The sequence below is a fragment of the Cupressus sempervirens genome, chromosome 8 (genome assembly GCF_028749045.1).
Source record: "Cupressus sempervirens isolate cs-2001-9-10 chromosome 8, ASM2874904v1, whole genome shotgun sequence".
NCBI classification, from domain to species: domain Eukaryota; kingdom Viridiplantae; phylum Streptophyta; class Pinopsida; order Cupressales; family Cupressaceae; genus Cupressus; species Cupressus sempervirens.
Genome location: NC_143125.1, coordinates 379,800,660 through 379,823,354, shown reverse-complemented (window position 1 = coordinate 379,823,354; position 22,695 = coordinate 379,800,660). Strand labels below are relative to the sequence as shown.

General features: G+C 34.7%; 1 protein-coding gene across 7 annotated transcripts in view; it reads right to left on the bottom strand.

The window, feature by feature from the left end:
- The window catches only part of LOC149542888 (Transducin/WD40 repeat-like superfamily protein), a 233,109-nt gene that overhangs the window by 100,209 nt on the left and 110,205 nt on the right, over nt 1–22,695 (bottom strand). For all 7 annotated transcript variants that reach the window (XR_016355550.1, XR_016355551.1, XR_016355552.1 and 4 more), the window contains exons 3-6: nt 13,149–13,256; nt 12,929–13,038; nt 12,627–12,734; nt 12,446–12,491 (exon numbers count right to left, since the gene is read on the bottom strand). Coding sequence is in view for 3 of the 7 variants with exons in the window: in XM_089797809.1 (XP_089653935.1) it covers nt 12,446–12,491; nt 12,627–12,734; nt 12,929–13,038; nt 13,149–13,256 (372 nt within the window). In the remaining 4 variants the exon portion in view is untranslated. The remainder of the gene's footprint in view (nt 1–12,445; nt 12,492–12,626; nt 12,735–12,928; nt 13,039–13,148; nt 13,257–22,695) is intronic.

Here is a 22,695-nt window from a genome sequence, read left to right as displayed (position 1 = left end):
TTGAATATCAAGTTGATCGTTACTATCAATTTGCGTAATATCCATTCCCACTACCTCCTGAAGTATTGTGTGCCCAACATCTTCCTCCAAGCTAGTTTGATTTTTGTCCTCCCTAGATTCGGCTATATGCTGGTCACCAACTGCTGCAAACTCCTTGTAGAGGTTTCTAGATACCTCACTTGTAGAGACCTCTTGTTCCTCTTTTTCTTTGTTCTGTGACATAGTCCTCTTAAACATGGAAACCATCAATTCATTCATCCTTTTCTGACTTTCATCCAACCTTTTCAAATTTTATTTAAGCTTCTTCATATCCGTGTCCCACTGCTTCTAGGTACTTGAAGTAAACATGATTAACTAACTGATTCAATGTCCAATCTACCCAACAGGATGGCAGGTCAATAGCTCTGATACCACTGTAATAACCCCAATAGGTTATAACTTCTTCAAACACCAAAAATCTTTATATTTCAGTTGTTTGAAATTCCGTCAAACACTTTGCAAGCAAGGGTCATCTAACTGATATAACTTTTCAGATTGCTGCAGTGATTCTTGTTTGGATTTGCCCTTAAGAGAATGCTTACAAAGACTCCAAATTGTCTAAACAATGACCTAACATAAATATGCAACTAATTTTGGCGATAGTGAATGCATATACGAGTTCTAATCATGAAAATGATCACCTACAGCTAACTGGTATTTTAACAAACGGTTGGTATGCAAGCTAACTGGCTGATAAAAATGATATATTAACGCTCAAAGACAACTATTAATGACCAGCAATTGTATCTCCTTGATTGAGAATGAGTATCCAATACAATATTCATACTAAGTTAGCCAAGACTCTTGGCATTTACAAAGATCTCAAAATATGATGATTGCTGGTAAAGTAATATGCACCTACAGCTGCCAATGAAGACTAATGCAACACTAAATATCTAACTTCAATACTCCCCTACAGCAGTACGCTAATCACATGCATGATTAAATACAACTAAAGCCATGGATTGCTGACACCATTGTGAGGAATGTAAAAATGAATGATATATCTATTAATGAATGATAGGTCTGATACAAAATGACAATTACAACGGCACTCTATAGTGAAAAGCAACTATGAAAATACACATCAGACCTGGCATATGAAGTCGCCTTAGAGAATAGATGTATTGCAATACCACTGAACAGAAAATAACCTCCTCAAGTGCCCAAGTCGTGCCTCTCTAGCTGCCGCCCCTTATTGTAGATGGTTGTAATAATTTTCTTTGCTTTTTCGAATTGCTTTTTTCTTTGGATTGCTTTTCCGGACCTGCTTTTTCGGCCTGCTTTTTCGGTTTTGCTTTTTCGGCCTGCTTTTTCCGGACTGCTTTTTCGGCCTTTTTTTTCGAATTGCTTTTTCGGCCTGCTTTTTCGAACTGCTTTTTCGGCCTGCTTTTTCGAACTGCTTTTTCGGCCTGCTTTTTTCGAACTTCTTTTTCAGCCTGCTTTTTGTACTCAAATATTTTTTCTCAATGTAGCACAAATAGAAGACTGAAGTATCTTCCTCCCAGCTGCAATAATTCAAGTGATATTTCACACCCTCAAAATCGCGTACCAATTGAGAGTTTTCGTTCTCAATGACCTCAAATATTTTTTCTCAATGTAGCACAAATAGAAGACTGAAGTATCTTCCTCCCAGCTGCAATAATTCAAGTGATATTTCACACCCTCAAAATTGCGTACCAATTGAGAGTTTTCGTTCTCAATGGCCAGTTGTGACTACTGCAAAAACCCTAGGCTCCACAATGCACATCAACAAACATCAACATCAGCAACAACAAATCTGGATGATTAGAATGAAGCCCGGGGTGCCTATTTATTCTTTTTCTCCACTTTCTCCAGAAACTTCTAGAATATTATTCTATTTTATCTATTAGTGACTTTATAAAAAATATTTTATAATTCAAGTCACTTTATTAAATTAATTAAATATAAAGTTACCTTTTAATATTTATTTATTCAATAACTTTATAAATAATTAATTTAATACCACTTATTTATTTAATTAAAATAATTAATTAGTCATCCTCATAAAATATTCATTATTTTGGACAACCTAATTAATTAAATTAATTAAATCAAATTGCCTCCAAAATGGGGACATGACAATATTTCCTCCTAAATATAGTCTCAAACTCACTCTACAGTAGACTATCACTCCACCAAAGGAATTCGAATGATTGAAATTGAAATAGACTATGACTATACAGTTCCAAGAAATATATTGACGCCAAACCGAAGAGTCAAGCCCTCAAGCCAACTTAATTGCCTTACAATAATGATAGTTTCAGCTTAATAAAGATAAAAACTTTTGATTAAATGAGCCTTAATCTTAAGCTAGCTCCTATACTTGTCACCAATACATGGGTGAATTAATTTCTTCAAACTTCCTACACGACAAACAATTAAATGTAGTGCTAAATATTAAATTGAGCATTCCCATATAACGAGTCACAATCTGATAACTTAAAGGTGAGTTTCAAATAAATCTCTTTGTAATGTGCATCCCTGTCCTATACTGGAGCCATTTTGTATTCCACTATATTTCTCTCTAATCATTTTCAAGCTCGAACGAAGAAAGGTCTCCCGTCACTCCTAATATCCTCTACAGAATGGTTGATGTTGTGTTCCTCCAAATAGCCAATGCTTCACGGACAGCAAAAGTTTGTGGTAGAGATTAGCTACTTAAGGATTTCATGAATTACGACAATGTTAGAAAAAAACAAGTATTCACAACCCCAAAGCGCCTTCCAATTCTGAAGCGATTAGCCTTACTGCACAAACCCCAAATCAATGTTTACGACAAACAATCGTAGGACATGAAAAACATTAATCTTTATTGAAGCTAAGAGATCGAACTATGGAAACAAAAGCATATATTTCTCTACCAATAATTAATTCAAAAACATATAATTTTGTAGGGCCCCACTTATTCAATCTCGTTGTCACCTCTTTTGTCCTGCATTTTGTCACCACAAAATGTAGGTAACAGTACAGAACTTTTTCAAATAAGTTTTGCATTTGTCTAAGTCTAATTCATCATTTAATTGGTTAGTATTGATCAACCAATTAATGTAATGGACTCTTTTACTAAAGGCTTTCATCAAGTCTTTTTCATTTTCCAATTTGTCAAGCCTATGCTTGAATTTTTAAGGCCTTCAAAGCCTTTCTCGTTTTTTAGTGTGTTTGTTGGTTTTTAGTCCTTTGGCTTTGTTCAAGTCGTTGCTTTCGATTTTTCCTTTGATTTGATCTATCTTCGGGCTTAATCGGAGTTGGCAATTAAAAGATATGACCAATTCAGTACAAATTAGACATATCAAGTTATATTTTTAAGTTGACATTCACTTTTTGAAAAATATAACTTAAATTCACTTTATGTTATATTTTTAAGTTACTTTATCATTTAGATTTTTCACTTAAAGTAACTATAGTGCACTTTATGTTATATTTTTAAGTTGAGTTACTTTTTAATTTTTCACTTAAGTGACTATATTAACTATATAGTTCAATTCAATTTTTTATTTTAAAATCAAATGCTCTAGCAAATATTACTTTAAAACTGATATTTGCACATAATGTTTTGAATATAATGGTGTAAATATTATTTATGGCCTATTTAAGTAATATTTCATTAAAAATTAAATTGCCATGTGCTTATTTAAGTCATTTAAGTTATACATCTCATTCTTTAGACCCAATTGCATATTTTCAAAACATGCAAATGCATCTAGAGCGTGAGCTTTAAAAATTAAAGTCATGTGCTTATTTAATGTCACTTAAGTTATGCATCTCATTCTCTAGACCCAATTGCATATTTTTAAAACATGCAAATGCATTTGGAGGATGAGCTTTTGAACAAAAGGTATGTAAATGCCTCTTATTCAAAATATGCAATGACCTCCCAAGAATGAGCTACACATAAAGCATATTTTTAAAAAATGCATATGCACTCCAAGAGTGCATCCAACATGGGAAAAGCACATATTGCATATTTTAAAATATGCATATGCATCTTGAGAACCCCTTTTTGCTCAAGATGCATATTTTTAAAATGTGTATATGCACTCCAAGAGTGTGTTTTGACTTGGAGAAGCCAAATACATGTTTTTAAAACATGTAATAGCACTCTAAGAGTGCTTTTGGACATTTTTATGCATGTAATGCCCTCTTGAGAACCCGTTTTTTGGTTCTTAGGGAAAAACGTTCATGTCTTTGGCCTCCAGGAACACGTTTTTGGTGATTCCTCTTAGATTCTTCCATGGAATGACTTGAAATCTTTCTGTCAAGAGGCATTTTTGCATCCTCATGCATTTCCATGCATTTGGCAACCTCATTCATGTCAAAAATGTTTTATTTCAGCCTTATTTGGAACCACGTTTTGCACAAAAAACCCAGATTTGGGCCTTTAAAATTCACGTTTTTGCCAAAGGAGTCCTTATGGATGACATTTAAGGGCATGTTTTTGCATTCTAAGGTGAAAATCGCTCCATGCAATGTCCTCATGAAACCACATTTTTCACAAAAACAGGTTTCTTTCATTGATTTTACCAAAATCGGTTTGTGTTTTGGTGTTTATTGACCATGTTTCTGGGCATATGCATGGGAAATGCCTCATTAGATGCTCATTTCGAATTCATCGTTGCAAGGTTGAAGAGGTCCAAGTTTGTTTGAGAATTTTTCAGCATTGGAGTTTGTTTCTCCTTCATTTTTGGCACACAATCATCAACTAAGTGGACATTTTCCTTCTTGCTAATTAAATTCATACTTATCTTGCTGATTTTATGCATGTTGTGGCTTGATGCTTCACACTTGTTGATTTAGATGCTATGAAAAGTGCATTTTCCCTTTAAAAATGATGAAATGGTTTATCTCCATGTTTTTGGTTTTTTCCCAAACTCCAAATTCAAATTTGCATATTGAAGTAGTTTGCTTGTTGACATGTTTGAGCCCTTTGCCAAAGTTACATTTTTCTTTTGTGTTTTACTTGTTTAAATTTCGATTTCTTCATTTTGAAGAAGTTGCAAGTCCTTTCACTATTTCATGCTAGTGCATCATTTCATTCTACCTCCATCATTACATATCATAGTGCTTCGCATCTCACTCTTCACATGCGATTACATGTATTTCCATCCATCATTTGCTTGTACATGTAATCTCATTCTCCATTCCCACTTTCACGCATCTCACTCTCTGCACCCAATTGCATGTCATGATTATATAAAAATTCCTTCACATGTAATTGCATCTTGAGAACCCGTTTTTGACTAAAAGATGCTTTTAAAAGGTCAAAAAATGTCATGTGCATGTATTCCCATGTACTTGGACTTCACCTTTCCTCAGAGACGTCTATAAAAGCTCACTTTGCCTCATTTTCCCATCATCATAAGGCACATTGCATCCATTCCTTTCATATGCAATTATACTTCTATATAAGATTACATGTAATCTCACCATCCATCCACACTTACATGTAATCTCATTCTCCATCCACGATTACATGTAATCTCATCCTTTTTCCATATACATTTACATGCCATCCATCTTCTTAAGTCCCATTTTAGTCCTTCACGTGTACTTTCTATATCACATCCAATTCATTGCATATGTTCCATGAGTATCTAATCAATACTCTAAATATATTGTTCCTCATAGATCCATTTTGCCAATATTCTCATGGAGTCAAAATCCATATCTTCCAATGATGGACTGCAACAAGCCAAGATATGCCAAAATTCTATAAAGAATGAAAACATCAAGTGAAGAAGACATGTTTTGATTCTTATGAAACAACAATTCATTTGATCTTAATTTTCCCAATGGTTGTTCGAGAACCTGAGTTTGTGTGGGAATGTACCGAACACTTTACTTCAAAAAAAAAAAAAGTTTAAAGGTGTTGATGGAAAGTTATTCTGAGTTTACATCTGAACAGCATCAAGAAGGTTTTCAAAGTGTCAAAGATTCTAGAATGTGTCAATCTACAAAGGAGAATTCACCACAACTTAAGCGAGAAAAGCTTGATCACATCAAATTTTCAAATAACAATGGACAATTCATCAAAGAGAGTCAGAGGCTATCAAAAGACGCAACATCATGGTTATCAAGGTCAATGCAGTGCCACAAAATACAGGAACTCCCAATCCTGTTATCATCCAAGATTACATCGTCAAGAACAAGGCCCTTCAGAATGATCCCTAGGATTGTTTCATTTCTCTTCCGTCTTTTTTCTTCTTATTTCATGTTTGTAATTGAAGAGGATGTATTACATGAAAATGTGTAATTACATGTAATACAATTTATATGTGTAATGACATGTAATTGTTTACCACATGGGGTAAATAGTTTATTAATGCATACAAACAATAGACAAAAACATATAACACAGCAGTACTTTTATTATTCGCATATATGCCGAAGAGATTACATACTACTTCCAATAATGATTACAATGATAATCCAAAGTTGTACATATACCATCCTAAAGAACCTTCCCGAAGGGGCCCGTCGGCTACATAACAGTTACCGATGGCATCAACCGTCGGCTACACAATATTTACTAGCGACATCAACAAATCTATCTTGTTGTAGTTAGTCAATTAATGTATTCTATTTTATTAATCTATCTCGGATATTTTGTAATTGTCGTTCAGAGACGACTTTTTCTTTTAGGGGGGATGATAAAGTCGTCTCTGAATGACAATTACAAAATATCCGAGACAGATTAATAAAATAGAATACATTAACTGACTAACTACAACAAGATAGATTTGTTGATGTCGCCAATAAATATTGTGTAGCTGACGAGTCGATGTCGTTGGTAATTGTTATGTAGCCGATAGGCCCCTTCAGGAAGGTTCTTCGGAATGGTATATGTACAACTTTGGATTATCATTGTAATCATCATTGTAAGCATTATGTAATCTCTTTGACATATAGTCTGTATGCATTAATCTATTTATCCATACGGTAAACAGTAATCCAATAATTTCTCTTGTTAGTTAGACCAAGTCAAAGTTGGTTGAGTTGCTCCCACTTTTTCTAAACTCCTTTGCCTAAATAAAGGAGTGCCCCCCTCATTGTAAAAATCATCTTTTATTGTATGCAAGAGAGCTCTGGAGAAATTGTGTAAGCATAACTTTGATTGTGTAGCGCCTTTTTGAAAGAAAGTGAATACAAAGAATCAATTGAGACTTAACTTTGATTGAGTGAGATTGTTACTTGTGCAAGTTAGAAGCTTTGACTGTGATTTGCATTTGTTGTCTTTGATTCACAAGTTGTTTTGCACTCTTGATAATTGAGTATAAAAAGAGTTAGAAAGCAACCGGATCCAAGCTTTGACTGAGAGCGGTTGTAGAGATATATAGACTAGAAGTTTTGTCTATTTTTTATATCTCTTTCTTGATTCATAAAATAATTAGGTTATCTTTACTTCTAGAAGTCTTTGTGCCCCAATGGTAAAGCTTATTCATATAGAATTATGACCAGACTTAAAGCCAAATCGGTACACTTTCAGTTAGCATTTGAGTTAGTGTTGGATTATCGGTATCAACATTTCAAACTTGTTAGTATAAATAATTAATCATTATTACACTATACTTAAATTTACTTAGGTTAAATGCATTATTTTATTATTTATCATATAGACACCTAGAAGTATGCATACTTAGATGAGTTGTCTTGTTGATAATACAAGAGTTTGTATAATCATCTAAGTTGTCATGTAGACAACACAATTGCTCGCACTCTAATTAAGCACATGGTGTCTACAACATCTCTTTATGAGATACACCTCAGTATTCTTATCCTCTCATCATCGCACTAACTTCTACGCTCAATGAAGGATAATCCACTCTTGGTAGACATATGCTTAGTTGTGAAGTTTATCACTTTGCTAACTCCTAGTCATTCTAGATGCCTTTATATACAGGCACTTCTAGTGTGTATGAACATATGATATTCTCATTATTGTTATTCTGATCATCCACTATTGGTCCATATTGTGCTAGTGCTTGAGCTTCTTGATCTTAATGTTATTTTTCCCTAAGGCAAATTCTTACACAACTTTTAGATTTAAGGGTAGTTAGAGATTTCACCATGTCCATTACTCACTCTATGGGTAAGTGGATCGTTTCCTGAAAGTTAAGAGGAAAGAATATTGGTAACACGTCTTTACAAAATCTTTCAACTTCTTACTTACCTTGAGTTGATCCAAAGAATCGTGAGAAGAGGAAGTCTTCCATTTAAGGTTGGAGAGACTCTATCTCACACACTATGGCTAGTCATCCTATCTTGTGACTGGATTTTACCCAAAACTATAGGTTGCAAAATATCCACCCAACAGCTTCTAATACTAGGCATCAAAAGTAAAACCCAATGATTAAAATATGGAAACACACTATTAAGATTATTTCCAATGCTATCTGATAAACTGATACCCTTATTACTTCCAAAAGATTTCCAATGTTTAGTTTTAAATATCAGATGGTCCGCAAATGTATAACTTTTAATCACACGACACTATTTTGCTTCCCATGGCAACCAAAACAAAACCAAGAATCATGTTATAACTGGTGATAACTCAAAAATAATATTCAAAAAGCCTATTTATCAATAATATTTAGTAAAGTCTGAGCACAATATTTAATCCTACACTAGTTAGCAGTAAAAATTCAGCAATATCATAGTCTCTGAGAAAGTTCACAGGCTGGCAAGAAAACCAGCTCAGATACCACTATAATATCCCTAATGGATATTTGCCCGATTTTATCTCAAAATAGTTTTCAAAACATAAACAAATGAATGATGCAATGTAAACCAACAATATAAACCACTAGATTCTCATAAAATGCCTCAAAAAATGTTATATACATCAGCAATACAATAACCAAATATCAAGTCCGATCTTAAATAGAGAAATAGAGTCAAATTGGAAATATAGGAAAGAACCTATAAGTACGCATGGAACACTTAGTGTTATGTCTCCATGGACAATGGGATTGCGTCCATTGTCTACCAACACAAGGGTTTTCCTCAAGCTAGATGAAAGTTGAAACTTTCCAAATAACTCTCCAAGAGAGAAAATTGAAATCTGAATCATAAACCAATCATACTCAAATGAATTAATCTTTCCTCTTTTATCCTCAAAATAGTGACCCCCTTTTTCCTATTCTTTCGCCTTTTCCTTCTTTGTCACCTTTAACCCACTTAATAATATTAATTGGACCCCATGTTCCCCCAAGTTTTAGGGACGCAAACGGCAGGGGAGGGATTTCCGGGATGACAAAAAAATTTGGTGATTTTGGGGACAGGGGGGACAGCAAACAGGGACAGCTATATATAGGGAAAATGGGAAGTAATAATTGTACAAAATTAGGTACTATAATGACTTTCTTAACCTACCTGTTAAGTATTTAACCTGATAATATATAGGTCTGAAACTGCAGACTGCACTAAACCTTCTTACCTTAAATATATATATCACAAGTGTTATATACTCTTCTAGAGAGCCGGCGATTTTTAGGAATTGTTTGGTAATTATTAACTAATCTAACACATTGTGTTAGTTAGCAAAAGTTATGACTCTCCTCCTAATTGCCGATTTTAGATAGGGTTATAATTGTTAACTTGGAAGGGACACGTCCCTTTGAGGGACATACCCTTTAGAATCAACATTTAAGGAGGTTATTGATGCAGTTTTGAAGGACACACAAACATAATTCAGTCTACTCCTCCAAGCATCATTATCCAGCAATTGATAGTGCAGAGATATTCTCTTTTAATATCAGATCAAAGTCGACTATTCCTTCTTGTATCGGCATCAAAGAAATTCAGTGTTCTTCAAACATTTCACATTTAAGGCTATTTCCTCAAGCAAATAACATACTGATCTATTGCAGAAGAATATAATTCTCTGATCAGAATTATAAGTGTAAACTTCATCAATATTTAGAACTTAGAAGACCATTGTCAACAACTCAAGGAAGGAAATAGAAGTCTGATTCAAAAAATTTGCAGAATATTTACACTACTTAGTACCCCTAGGAGAAATTGAATCCCTGTTATACACTGGAATTTGCAAATATACATGTCATTCATATGAAACTAAGCACAAAGCATGTCCTTTAAAAATTATAGAACCCTAACATAAACTATTTGAATGTCATCTAGGAAATAATAACCGATTTCAGTACTCAATTGTCAATTTGCATATCAATATGTGAACAAAACTATTTAAATATAAGTTTAGCAGTGAACAATATCATAAAAATCTGAAAATCTAAATATGCCCAAAGGCTAGAGGGCTTCCATAAAGTTTCATCATCGTGTTCAATTTTTTTTGTTTTTGCTTTGCAAAACTTGGGGACGGCCGGCCATCCTTAGTACAGTTGGGGAACGTCTAGACATCCTCTTTCCATACTGGGGACGGCCTGCTGTCCCCTTTTTTTCTACCACATGTCCCCAAGTATCAAAGACATCTCTTGCATTTTTTGCCAATCTGGGGACAGCGGGGGGATGTCCCATACCCGTACCCCATCCCGGGAACATCCACGTCTCGGAAACCTTAGCTTTTTAGACGGGGACGCATCCCTAGGGTACGTAGAATTGACCCATTTTATAACTTTTCATTAAGCTCCCTTAAGCCATTCCTAGTGTCCCAAAAAGGGGAGACATGACAGAAGAATTGAAAGATTTTTAAGGATTACACTTAATTTTGGAAGGTAATCAAAGTAAGAGCCAAGAGGTGTTGAGAAGAGTAGTTAATTCCCTTAATTTGGAGGAATCGGAGGAGAAAAAGTTCAGAGCAATTGTGGGAGCGAGATTGACTTTACCACAACAGGAGTAGATAACCTAAAGTTGGGTCTTATGTCTAATGGAACAGAGAAAGAATAGGTAGACTATGCCAAGGTCAATAAGAGGTGTGGAAGAAAATCCTTGAGTTAGCTGAGAAAATAGGATGCACAGGCATCAGCCAAGCTAGGATTACTACTCTGTATGCAAGGAAGGGGAAGTACCTTCCCATTGAGTCATGAAGTTAATTACAGCGCATTATGAGTACACTTTTAGACTTGTTTCAGTTTTCTCACCCATCTATTCAAGGTATCTCACATTGCTGGGTTGTTGGATATAATGTTAATTGGCAACATTTTAGGGTGCAAAAGCAATTTATTTACATCAACACTAGTCATCAGCAACTAAATATCTTATGCTGACATTTATGATTCAAATGTACTAACAATGGAATGTTTGGGTGGTCATCAAATCATCAGTTACCTTTTCACAAATTTTTAATCATAACACTGGATGGTAGAAATGCTAGTCAGTTGCTCTTGCATTTTGCTGATATATACCCCACTGAATAAGGGGTTTGTTGTAATTGCCCTATCTGTGAGTTCTCTATATAAAGTGTTAGCAAGGACTGCATGTTTATCGATAAAATATATGGGTTTTTTGTTGAAAACAATTATATGTGAATCTGCTTGCACATGTTTTGTGTTGATTAATGTAAATTGAAACGTCAGCAGCCAATACATTTTAGCTGCAATTACCAAAGGAAAATAAGGAAGAAACCATTGCTGAATGTGCTTATTGGGGATCATCTGTTTATTTATTTGTTGTTGAACGTTTTTATTTATTCAGGAGTTTGCAGCTGATATGAAGTAATCTGTTTTGCAGCTATGAAAACAATTATGATTATGTTATAACCACAAACTAAAAAAATCAATCTAGTTATTTTTATTCTTGTGATTGCTTAGCAGTGGTCATTTTTATCATGCTACGAATTGTTTTTACAATTAATCCTATTGACAAGAATATTTAAATGTTTGTTGATTCTTGTAGTTAGTTCTATTTATTGTCACTTCCTGAAGCTTTGTATAAATTGTTTCTGTGGGCAGTTACACTTGTTAATCCTATATAGCGTAGTGCCTACTACTTTAGTAGCCTTACCTTTATGCATCTTTTTTTTGCATCCATACTTCCTCAACCTCATTACCTGCATTCCCCAAAGTTTTAGACACATTGCCACCATGCCTTTTGAAAGCTTACACATCCAGATTGGCAAAGAATTAAACTGGAGTTTGTTCTTTCGAATTCATATCCATTGAAATCGGATTAGAATATTAAATCTATTTCTTCCATACAGCTGTCCCATTACTGTCCAATCAATTATGATGAATGGAACAGAAACAAAAGAAGAGAAGAAAAGCATTGAAATTATGAAAAAAATATACCTTTGACTAATTTGTACTAAACTACAAATTTTGCCCAATGACCCATTAAAAATTTCGAAAGATACTTTATTTGTCAATATTCCCACTACATTTTAATGTGGCTGCTTAAATAAAGAACAAAATTGTTGTATGTATGTTTGTCAACAACTCAACGTCAATAAGTTATGATTATTAGCGCTAACCTTGCATACATGACCCTTGTATTCTTGAAGAAGCTCACCAGTTGATCTGCATTCAGTATTTATATCAGTTACAAGAATACATAAAAATGTAACTATCTATGTAGTTATTTGAGACAAAAGGATCAAACATAAAATACCTATCAAGTAGATACTTTAGAAAAAAGGATCAAACATAAAATACCTATCAAGGAGGCGAATAGTTGAATCCAGGCAGCTAGCTAGAATGCAGTTATTGTCATTTGAAACTGAGATACAATTAACTGATTGGCCCAGGTGATCCACTGTCTCTCTGAAATTCGCTTTCCATCAAGGAAGTTAGAACAAAGAAGTTATCAATAAAATATTAATAAGAATATTACCATAGAAAAGATCTGGTGTAAAACTGCAATTAAAGCTATCAAAAGTGGGCAAGTTCATAAAATCCTAACAGACCCAATTACTTAGAGAAATTAAGAATCTTGATTTATTTGCATTAGCATTTACCGTCCCATGCGAATATCAAATGTGCGTATAGTGCCATCTACACTTCCTGCTATGATCTCAGTTTTTGTTAAACAGACTGACATCACACTGTCTGAAAATGTGTCTATTGTCTGTCAAACAAAAGTGGGAACTATATAATTTGGAGTTGGAACAAAACAAGTAGCTATTATAATCAAAGAAGTTTGAGTCCATGTTGCAGCAAGAAATGAAAAGACAATACCTGAATAGGCTCCGTGCTATGGGACCTGCAATCCCATGCCCTAACTGTACGATCATACCCAGCTGATATTATTGTTGTAGAATACTCATTGAATTTTACTGAGTTGACCTACATATCATGAATTTAAGCTACTATAAATGAATATGTACCTATTTACTCTTCAACACGTACATGCTGCGTAGAAATGTATTTTAAGGAAATGACATAAGTTGTTTAAACTAAACAACTATTTTTTATAACTAGCATAATAATTATGTTGACAAAATACTGTAGTCTTGCACACGCATGCACTAGGAGAACAATACTTTAGGTACTAAAGGCTTATAAATATAGAAGCGTGCATGAATAACAGGACAGAAAATAAGGTTTACAGCCGAGCTTCTGTAATATTGACAACTCTCAAACCAAATTTACATCTTGTTGGAATGTTAGTGATTACATTGTGAGGATCTACCCCACATCTATAACATAATTCTGCCATAGTACATTATGTGAACATTTAAAGTGCATGGATCCACCCAAATTGGTTGCACCTCTTAAGGTAACTTGTTAGTGACAATTTATAAGGAGGTTGTTTTTGAAGTTAAAATCATTAAATTCTCAAGTATGTAATGTTGCAAAGGTTCCTAGTAGTAAAGTACATGTTCTGTATCTATGCTATCATCCATTTTACCCTTCAATATCACAGATAGTACTTGTCATTAGTGTGCTTTTCTAATATAATAATATCCAATATGCTGAGACATGCCTGAGGATTAGGCATGAAGCTAACTTGTGGATGCATTTTTTGGAGGTGTTTGGTATTGTCTTGATGATGGATTTCATTCAGCATCATTCGTCAATTGCACTTTCATGGTTAAGTTGTCACTCTACTGTGATTTTTAAAATTTGCTGCAGATTGTTTTTAGATCTGTGGACTTTTGTATCAAACCCAATTGTTATTTTGGATTTGTGCATGTCATGCCCGTCATAAAGAGCAAACCCAAATAACTATTAATACAATAGGCGAAGGAATGGGGCCAACCCAGATTTTTAGGAAAAAACATAGTAATAATAATATCTACCAGCAAAGGGCTGACCACTCAAGGAGGGCACCGACCATTATTCAAGGATATCATTGATATTCAGAAGGTGGTCATCAAACAAATAACAAGCCCCAAATATTGAAAGTATAAGAGGAGGAAGATCCATTTTATGAAGGGCATCAATCAGCCATTGGGAATTGGATCATTTATTAAACATAAAAAATTATATTGGGTTATATAATAAGCAGATCAGCAAAATCATCAACCAGAAAATGGACTTAAATTCTCAGCCTTAGAAATTGAATCATCAATGAAGATGTCTATATTGAATGATCGATGGTGTGAAAAGCAAGAGATCAGATCAGATATAAAGATCTGCAATAAGCAATCAGCAGACTGATAATCAATGAAGGAAAACAATTCAACTAGCATAGCTGCTCATAAAGCGCAGATCAGTCATAAGATACAAAGCAGATCAAGTAATAATTCCAAATCGAACATCATTGGCAAGCAATCATTATCAAAGGAACATTGATCCTCCCAACAAAAGAAATCAATACACAGAAATCCAATAAATAGACCAATCCATCAAGGGGAAATAATCTAGTCAGCAACACAGAGTCCCCCATCAAGTATGGCAACCCCTGGCTAGGGCCAAAAGGCTGAACAATGGCTGTTCATTCTGTGTTCTTGGGCTTAATTAGAAGCGAGAAATACAAAGAGGCAGCAACACTATGTCCCCCATAAAGTGCACCAAATCCTAGGTGGGGCCAAGAGGTCAAACGACTAGGTGTTTGGTCTCTTCCCTTGAGCTTGACTGAAAAGTACAGGCTCCCAGTAGTGTCCCCTTTTATTTGGACATCAGAAATCAATTAAATAATTAAAGTTTAAGCTGTCAAAAAATAATAAACTTGATGACAACTAAATGTAATTATTTAATAAAGCCTTAAAGTAACTTTAATAGTGAGTTAGGCGAAAATTTAATACAGCCACTTTATTATTAAGTTCAAACTAAATTAAAAAAGGGGAAATCAAAAGACACAAGTGTTAATGCTAAAATAACTCTGATAAACATAATGGTCTGGACTGCTGATCCTACAGACCTAGCAATGCATTAATATCGTTTGCATGCATTGTACCTATTAAATACCTTATGATATTTACCTAATCGGCATCCCTCTTAGAGCATTTGTTATTGTTCTATTTATCATATTTAATGTTAGTACATTTACTAACTAAATCTGTTTAGATGAGATGCCGATCTCGGCTAAATTATCCTTTGGTTTGTAGGGCCGACATAGGAAGAGATATGTCCTTTCTTAGGACATGACTCTTGGGTGCCCTATATATATGAGATAGGGATGTGGATAAAGGACACACAAGAACAAGAAGTCTGTTCCTTTAGCATTCTCTGCCGTATTCGAATTTGTAGCAGAATATGATATATATTATTGCAGAATTATTATCTCAGTAAGAAGGACTAATATATCATCCTTAACTGATCAAGTTCATCTCCAGCACTAGAAAGGTTTTATATCAGTTTGTTTTAGTAAAATTTGCAGAAACTTTACAACAAGAATGCAAAAATTAAGAGAGAAACCACAAGGAAATCTAAGAGTCTCTGCAGTGGGCTATAAATGAACAATGAGAGGCTCATTCAGATCACGCTTGGTTTTGGAGAGCTTGAGAGCTTCTAGTTTTCAGTTTAAGAAAATTGAGGACAGTAACCCTTGAATTTAGTGGGTTGGATAAAACCCAACTCCATTTTGGACTGGACTCATTTTAGGATTCACCAGTGCACTCCATTGTTCAATTCTACAGAGGTTTTGAATCTGTGAAGTCTAAGACAGATTTCTGCAATATCTAGATGACTTTAGTATTTTACTCTTTCTACCTAGAAGGATTTCATCCCTAGTTTGGAATTCCAAAAGGGTTTTCATTTTCAAGAAAAATGAGAATTCATATTGTGACATAGGGGAACAGAAAACGCAATATAGTTAACCATTTTTTCACACAAGTCGTTAAATAGACACTTTTAGCAAAATTTTGAACCAAATAACTTCTCTTTTTTTAAATTCACTTTTCCCTTTAAAAAATTAATATAAAGTGACTTTTCAAGTACTTCCAATCAAATATTATTTTTTAATCATCTCTTTCAATGTCATTATTGAATAACAAGGTTGCCAAGAGACAGGTGCTTCGAGACTGGTCATGATACGGCTAATTTTAAAAAATAGGAGACAAAGGTAGTAGTTTTCGTGAATATAGTTTAATAGCCTTTAGAATATATCATGACATAGAACTTGGAAAACAAGAAAAGTGATAAAGTTTAGCATTAACTTTTTGTTAGATATACAAAAGTCAAATGCCATTGTGTCAAAGAGTCTAATACTCAAAATGCATGTTGCATATTAGATTATCATTACAATTTGAATTTCAAAAAACAACTATGGTTTGATGAAGGACATGAGATGTGTAGTTATCAGAAATTCTGTACTGTTCTTCTAGGAGTGGAGAAGGATTGCAAGGATGTGTCCCTAAAAGATACTTGAGAAGGCTGGAGATACTCAGTGGCTTCCATTATTTCCAACAATTGAACTGATGCTATGCAAAGATCTTTTACTACCATTTTGGTGACCTCTTTAAAAGAACAATGCTTAGTAAATCATGACACTACAAGAAAAGTGAGAAATTGTATATCATTTATTGTCTTTCTAGAGAGGTCTTGTGAGGTTTTCACACCATCGCCCCATTGCAAAATGGGGACCCCCTCTTTTTGCTGATAGGTTTAGGTAGTAGAGTGAGTTTGGAAACAATCTTGGATTTAGAAAGCCCTCTTAGAATAAAGCTCGAAAATTTGCAAAATATGGCTACGTATAGAAGTTGAAAATTAAAGATAAATTTTGAGCTTACGAAGACTAAATTTACCTAAGTATAGAATGAAGATGAAGCGCCTCTTCATCTCACGGGAAGGAGAGGAAGTGCCTCTTCGTCTCAACTATGAAATGAGAGGAAGCACCTTTTCATCTCAAATAGGGGTAGATGAAACCTCTCTTAGTCTCAAATGATCTAGAGGAAGCACATCTTCCTCTCATGCTTGTTTAAGGAAGGAAAAGGGGGGGATTGAACATTAATTTGATAAAAGGGGGCTCGAAACTCTAAAAGATAACAACTTATCATTGAAGTAAGTATCCTTGGGCCCAAGAGTCAAATCTAAAGGCGATGTAGGAAGCTCTATATAAGAAATGTGGGCATTGTTTGATCAAATAAGGCTTTATTTGGGCCATCCAAAAGCCAGTGCCTAAGCCTTATTGGGCCCAGATATGATGGGCAGCAATGATGCACATAACGTGGGCCTTAAAACTGAATGATTTGAACCCAAAACTCAAGGTAAAGGCTGCCAAAACACCATTTGCAGGCTCAGCAAACTAAATCAGGTCCTATAAATGATGAAGCATGATGGATTAGTGGTTTTAATTCAACCTCAAGTCTGATCCTAAACCAGCATGTGGCCTTTGAACTCAAAATGCAACCTATATCTGAGACATGGACCACTAAATTTTGAAACTCAGGGCTCTATGTTCGAACTTCAGACCCTAAACAAGAAGCAGTTGGCCCCCTTGATGAAATTGGGCTCAAAGTTAGATCTAGGAAGGCAGCCTTAGCATGTAGCATGTGTACTTAATTATGAATGTTGGGACCTAAATTTGGGTTTAACTGCCAAGGATTGGACCAAAATCTGAATTAGTCAATCCTATAAGGAAACGTCTATCATTGGAATTCAAAATCAAGGCTTTAAAAAGGAACATGTGGGCCATATAGGCCCAAAATAAAGTCAGATCTGGGTAAAAAATCAATTCAAACCCAGCCCTGTGTGGTATATGAGCAGGAAAAGCAGATCAGACCCAAGTAGCATCGAATGGGGCCCTGGTTTATGTAGTGTGTGGCCTCGTAAGGCCCCCAAATTGAAGCACCCAAACCCTAATTCAAATCAAGCATCCAAGCATTAGACTCAAAACTCGGGGAAGGTTCCCAAACACGAAATAAATGCTGAGAGAAAGCGCAAAACTTGAAGTCATTGCAAGATAAAGGGATTAATTTAATGCAGATCTGAAGGTGCCAAACTCAATGCAAAGCTTTTACTATTTAATTTTGCTTCGAACTTAGCCCATAGAGGCCACACATTTTGCAATCACAACAAAGTTCCAACCAATAAGAGGTGGTAATATTCTAATTTCAAGGTGGATCAATTGAATGATATGGCTATAGATTCAATACACTAAGTAGTTGCCATTAAATGATGGATTACAAATATTTAAAACCAGATTGCATTAGCAGCTGCATCATATCTAAGCAAGCTCCTACATACACAAGGCAATTCACCTTAATTGCAAATGTGAAGAGAATCAGAGGGCATGAGCTATTATGTTCAGATTTGTGGAGTTTGTTTCAATTGCTTTGTAGCTGAAGGTGACAGAGAACAGTCCCTATCATTTCTCATTCAAATTGGCAAGCTAAAACAATGACCACAGTCATAAGTCAGTGAATTACAGCCCAGTTTCAAGCAACTGTCAGCAGGGTGATTCAATTTCAGTCAATTACCAGCAATAGAACTTCAACTCCAAATGTTACCTGCACGAAAACTCTGATTTTTGGGCCCCTGGAAGTCTTTAACAGCAAAATTAATTTGGTTGCAGTTCTGATTATAACTGTTTATCAGTAAGACAAGACCTCAAATTTGGACTAATTGCTGGCAAATAACGATTCAAATCTGGTTGCAGGCTTCACATCCAAGGAGAAAGTTTGATGTTATCCGTTATGTTGGTTCCCAAAACCGCAGATTGGAAATCCAGGAGCTTTGCCAATTCTGGCCAACGAACAGGAATAATCCAAATTTCCCTGCACTTCAAGCTTCACTAAACCTAGGCAAGTAAACCTTCACTTCGAACCTGATCACCTTGCTCAAAGCTTTTATATAGCAAACTTAAATCTTCATGAGTTCTTCGGCTGGCAAGGTCCTCAAACTCGGTCAATATGCTGTTATATGATTGCTTTGATATAATTGAATGTTTTATATAATAAATGAGCTGATGCTTGTAAGGAGGAAATATATAGATTACTGACTTCAACTATAAATCCAATTATTATATTTCAATGATTTAAAAGACTAGTGGCATTTCTTATTCGGGCAACAGAGCCAACTATTATGAAGATTATTACGCACAACTCTATGAAACAATATTTCAAGTCATCAATTTTCCATAATCCATTATGTAGTAACAGTTTCTGGGAGATGCAAAAACTCCAACACAATCTCTTCCAGAAACTGTTACTTACTAAACAATATTTCATCAAAAATATCATCAATTACTCCTGAAACACATATATATTTCACACTATCCTGATTGTCGAACAAAGAATGCAGGAAAATATCCAATCCAAAAATAAAACTCTATTGGAATAATTCAATAATCTATTTATTAATCATAAAGGACAAATCCACATTTTAATTGCAAACTCTTTGCCTTAAAAATTATAAAAAGGACCTTTTATTTATTATTAAGATTTAATATTTAAAATCATATTAAAGTCACGCTTTAATATTTAATTTTCCCTTTACAGGTGAATATATCTCCTTTTAAATGTTTCTCTGATGTGTCTTCTTGCTTCTATATTTCTCTCATTATTTCTATATTTACATTTTAAGAGTAGGACTTTTCATATGAAAAGTTACAAATAAAATCTTGCATTAGCCTCTTCATTCAAGATAATATTATTATATCTTTAATATTCCTTGACTTAAGATTTTAGTGCTAACTCAAGCCAAGGTACAAAAGGAAAAGAATGAACTTGATCAATTTTATCTTTCACTCATTTCATTTGCATTTGAATCCTAGATCCATCGGACTGCCAAGGAGGTAGGGATCTCACACAACACAAAAGAGAAGGGTATTTCTATTTAAAATACCTCTATGGAGCTGTCACTCTCATGGCCGACCAAATCAAAAATCTGGACACATACTCTTCGTAGAAAAAGATACCGGGACCTTCTGTTCAATATGACTCAAGCAAAAATAAGATTGGAAGCTTCGTAGAAGATATTATTTCCACCACAGACATTTTTTCCTTTATTTTGGCATGGGAAGGGTAACTTCTTCTAATTCTGTTTTGTTATTTTGAACAACAAAGTATGGGATGTGGTATTTGGAACATTGATCCCCAACCCTTAACCAAGATCTTCGAAGGTTTATCAGTGACTATAATGTATATTATTCTCAACTTTGTTGCTCCTATCGGGATGTTGCTTTGTCTTGCAACCAATAGCCATGCTTCAACATATCCTCATCTCAGTTCATTGTTTTGTAGATACATCCCATATTTGGTATTGGAATTTTAATGCCTTCGTTTGTCTTTATATTATTGCCATACACAGAAATGGATACGAACCAACATATACACAGATTTAATCTGCAATATATTCTCTTTCTTTTATAGTGACGTGGATTTTCATTTTGACATGGAGCCTGTCTTCTTCTATAGTTGCAGACGTATTGATCTTACGTAAAGATTGATTGTATCTAGTCTTTGCCAAATGATGAGCGTACACCTTAGATGGAAATACTAACACTGTCGATTTCTAATGACCTGGTGAATTTATCTATCTTCCATGGCAGGTTCTGGTTCAATAGTAATAACTTTTGCTGTCTCAAATATCCATGCTTATCAGATACAATGTATATCGCAACGTATCTCATAGAATCTACTATTACCGTGATTGACCATAGTCACTCCATGTTTGCTCTGTTCAAACATTGTTTGTCTGTTGCCGTCTTTATCTTCCAAAAGTTACCGTTCATATCCATTGTTGTGGCTGGAGACCTCAAACATTCATAAGTCAATCAATCAATATTATGTGCTACAGTATTCTGACTTTATTATTACTTTGACAAGCCTGAGATGCATATTTCTGCAGTTAAGTCCTTATCACTGATTAACTGATGACATTTGATTCACGTCTCTGCATATTATAATTTCCATCAGCATATGAAGGAAGCTGTAAGTGTCACGCCGCTTCCTATTTACTAGGTCTTTGTCAAATATATATTAAATCTCTTCCAAATAAAGCACAGGTGCAAATTCATCATCACCAACTACTTGTTGCCTTTCTTGCAATATAGAGATTCAGTCGCTGCACATTGTCACTCCATATGATAAAGCAAATTCTTCCTTATCTATTTCATGCTATATACTGATTATTGTATTGCTGTTATGGCATCCCACTACTTGACCATACTATCATGAAGTTTGTCTTGCTGATTATTGTATTGCTGTCTTGACCATACTGATTATTGTATTGCTGTTATGATACTACTAGATGAAGTTTGTCTTGAGGTGCATATCTCGCCAATCTAACAGGTCTGCCATGATCCTTTATTTGTTGTAGGACCATCCCACTCTTCACATCAATATCCTGAATCATTCCTGTCTCTCTACCATTATTTCTTAAATGAGGACCCTAACTTTTGCAAAAATTTGGGCTCCATCACATTCATCATATTTCGCATTACTATTTAAAGAGGTCTGCATTCATTTCCAAAATTGCTCAACTTCATATCAGACCTCACTTTTGGATTTTAGTCATGGCTTTTGGCTAACAGTAAGATGAAATCAGATTGGCATGAGTGGCAAGGCACTTAAGAATGAAAAAGGATCAGTTCTTCAATATCTTAGAGTGTTATAAGTCCAAATTAATCCATTTTATAAGTCTGATACAGACATTTAGAAGTCTCATTTTAATTTCCAGCAACCATTGATCTCTGACTTTTTTCAGTTCAAATTTTGATTAAGCTAGCTAAATCATAACTACAATGATTGTTGCAGGCCCAGGAATGGAGAAAGGAGTTGAAAGCACCCCAAAGGCCAAAGTCTCAAGCCAAAGAAAGGAAGGACTTACCAGCGAAGGACAAAGAAGGAGAAGTGCAAGCAGTCAAAGGACAAAGATGTTTCCAAGGAGGATTTGAGCAGCAAGTGCAAGGACAAGATCAAAGGGCATTAAGACCAAGAAAACCACAAATGGTTCCAAAATGTTGAAGAGAAGATGATAGAAGCCAAAGATAAGATTTTGTTCGAGATCAAAGAACACTATTAATGATATCTCCAAAATATGAAGACATAGAAGTGTTGATGTGAGTTTTGTTCCACTACAACATGCAGAATCAAATACTTAATGTTTCAAGGAGAAACATTAAACACTCAATCCTCTCTAGATATAAGGTCATCTCTCATGCTAAGCTTGCAAAGTAAATAAAGAAATGGCTTTAAGGTTCCTTCTTAATCATGGACTTCACTCAGATTTACGATGTAATATGTTGGTTATCACAAAGGGACTTACATTATTCATTCAATGGATGTCAACTTTTGCACTTCCAAAGATGGGAACTTCCAGATAAAATGCACTAAAGACAAAACAAAGGCAAACTTTTTTTTTCCAGATTCACGAAAACGTAGTGTGATTATTTTCC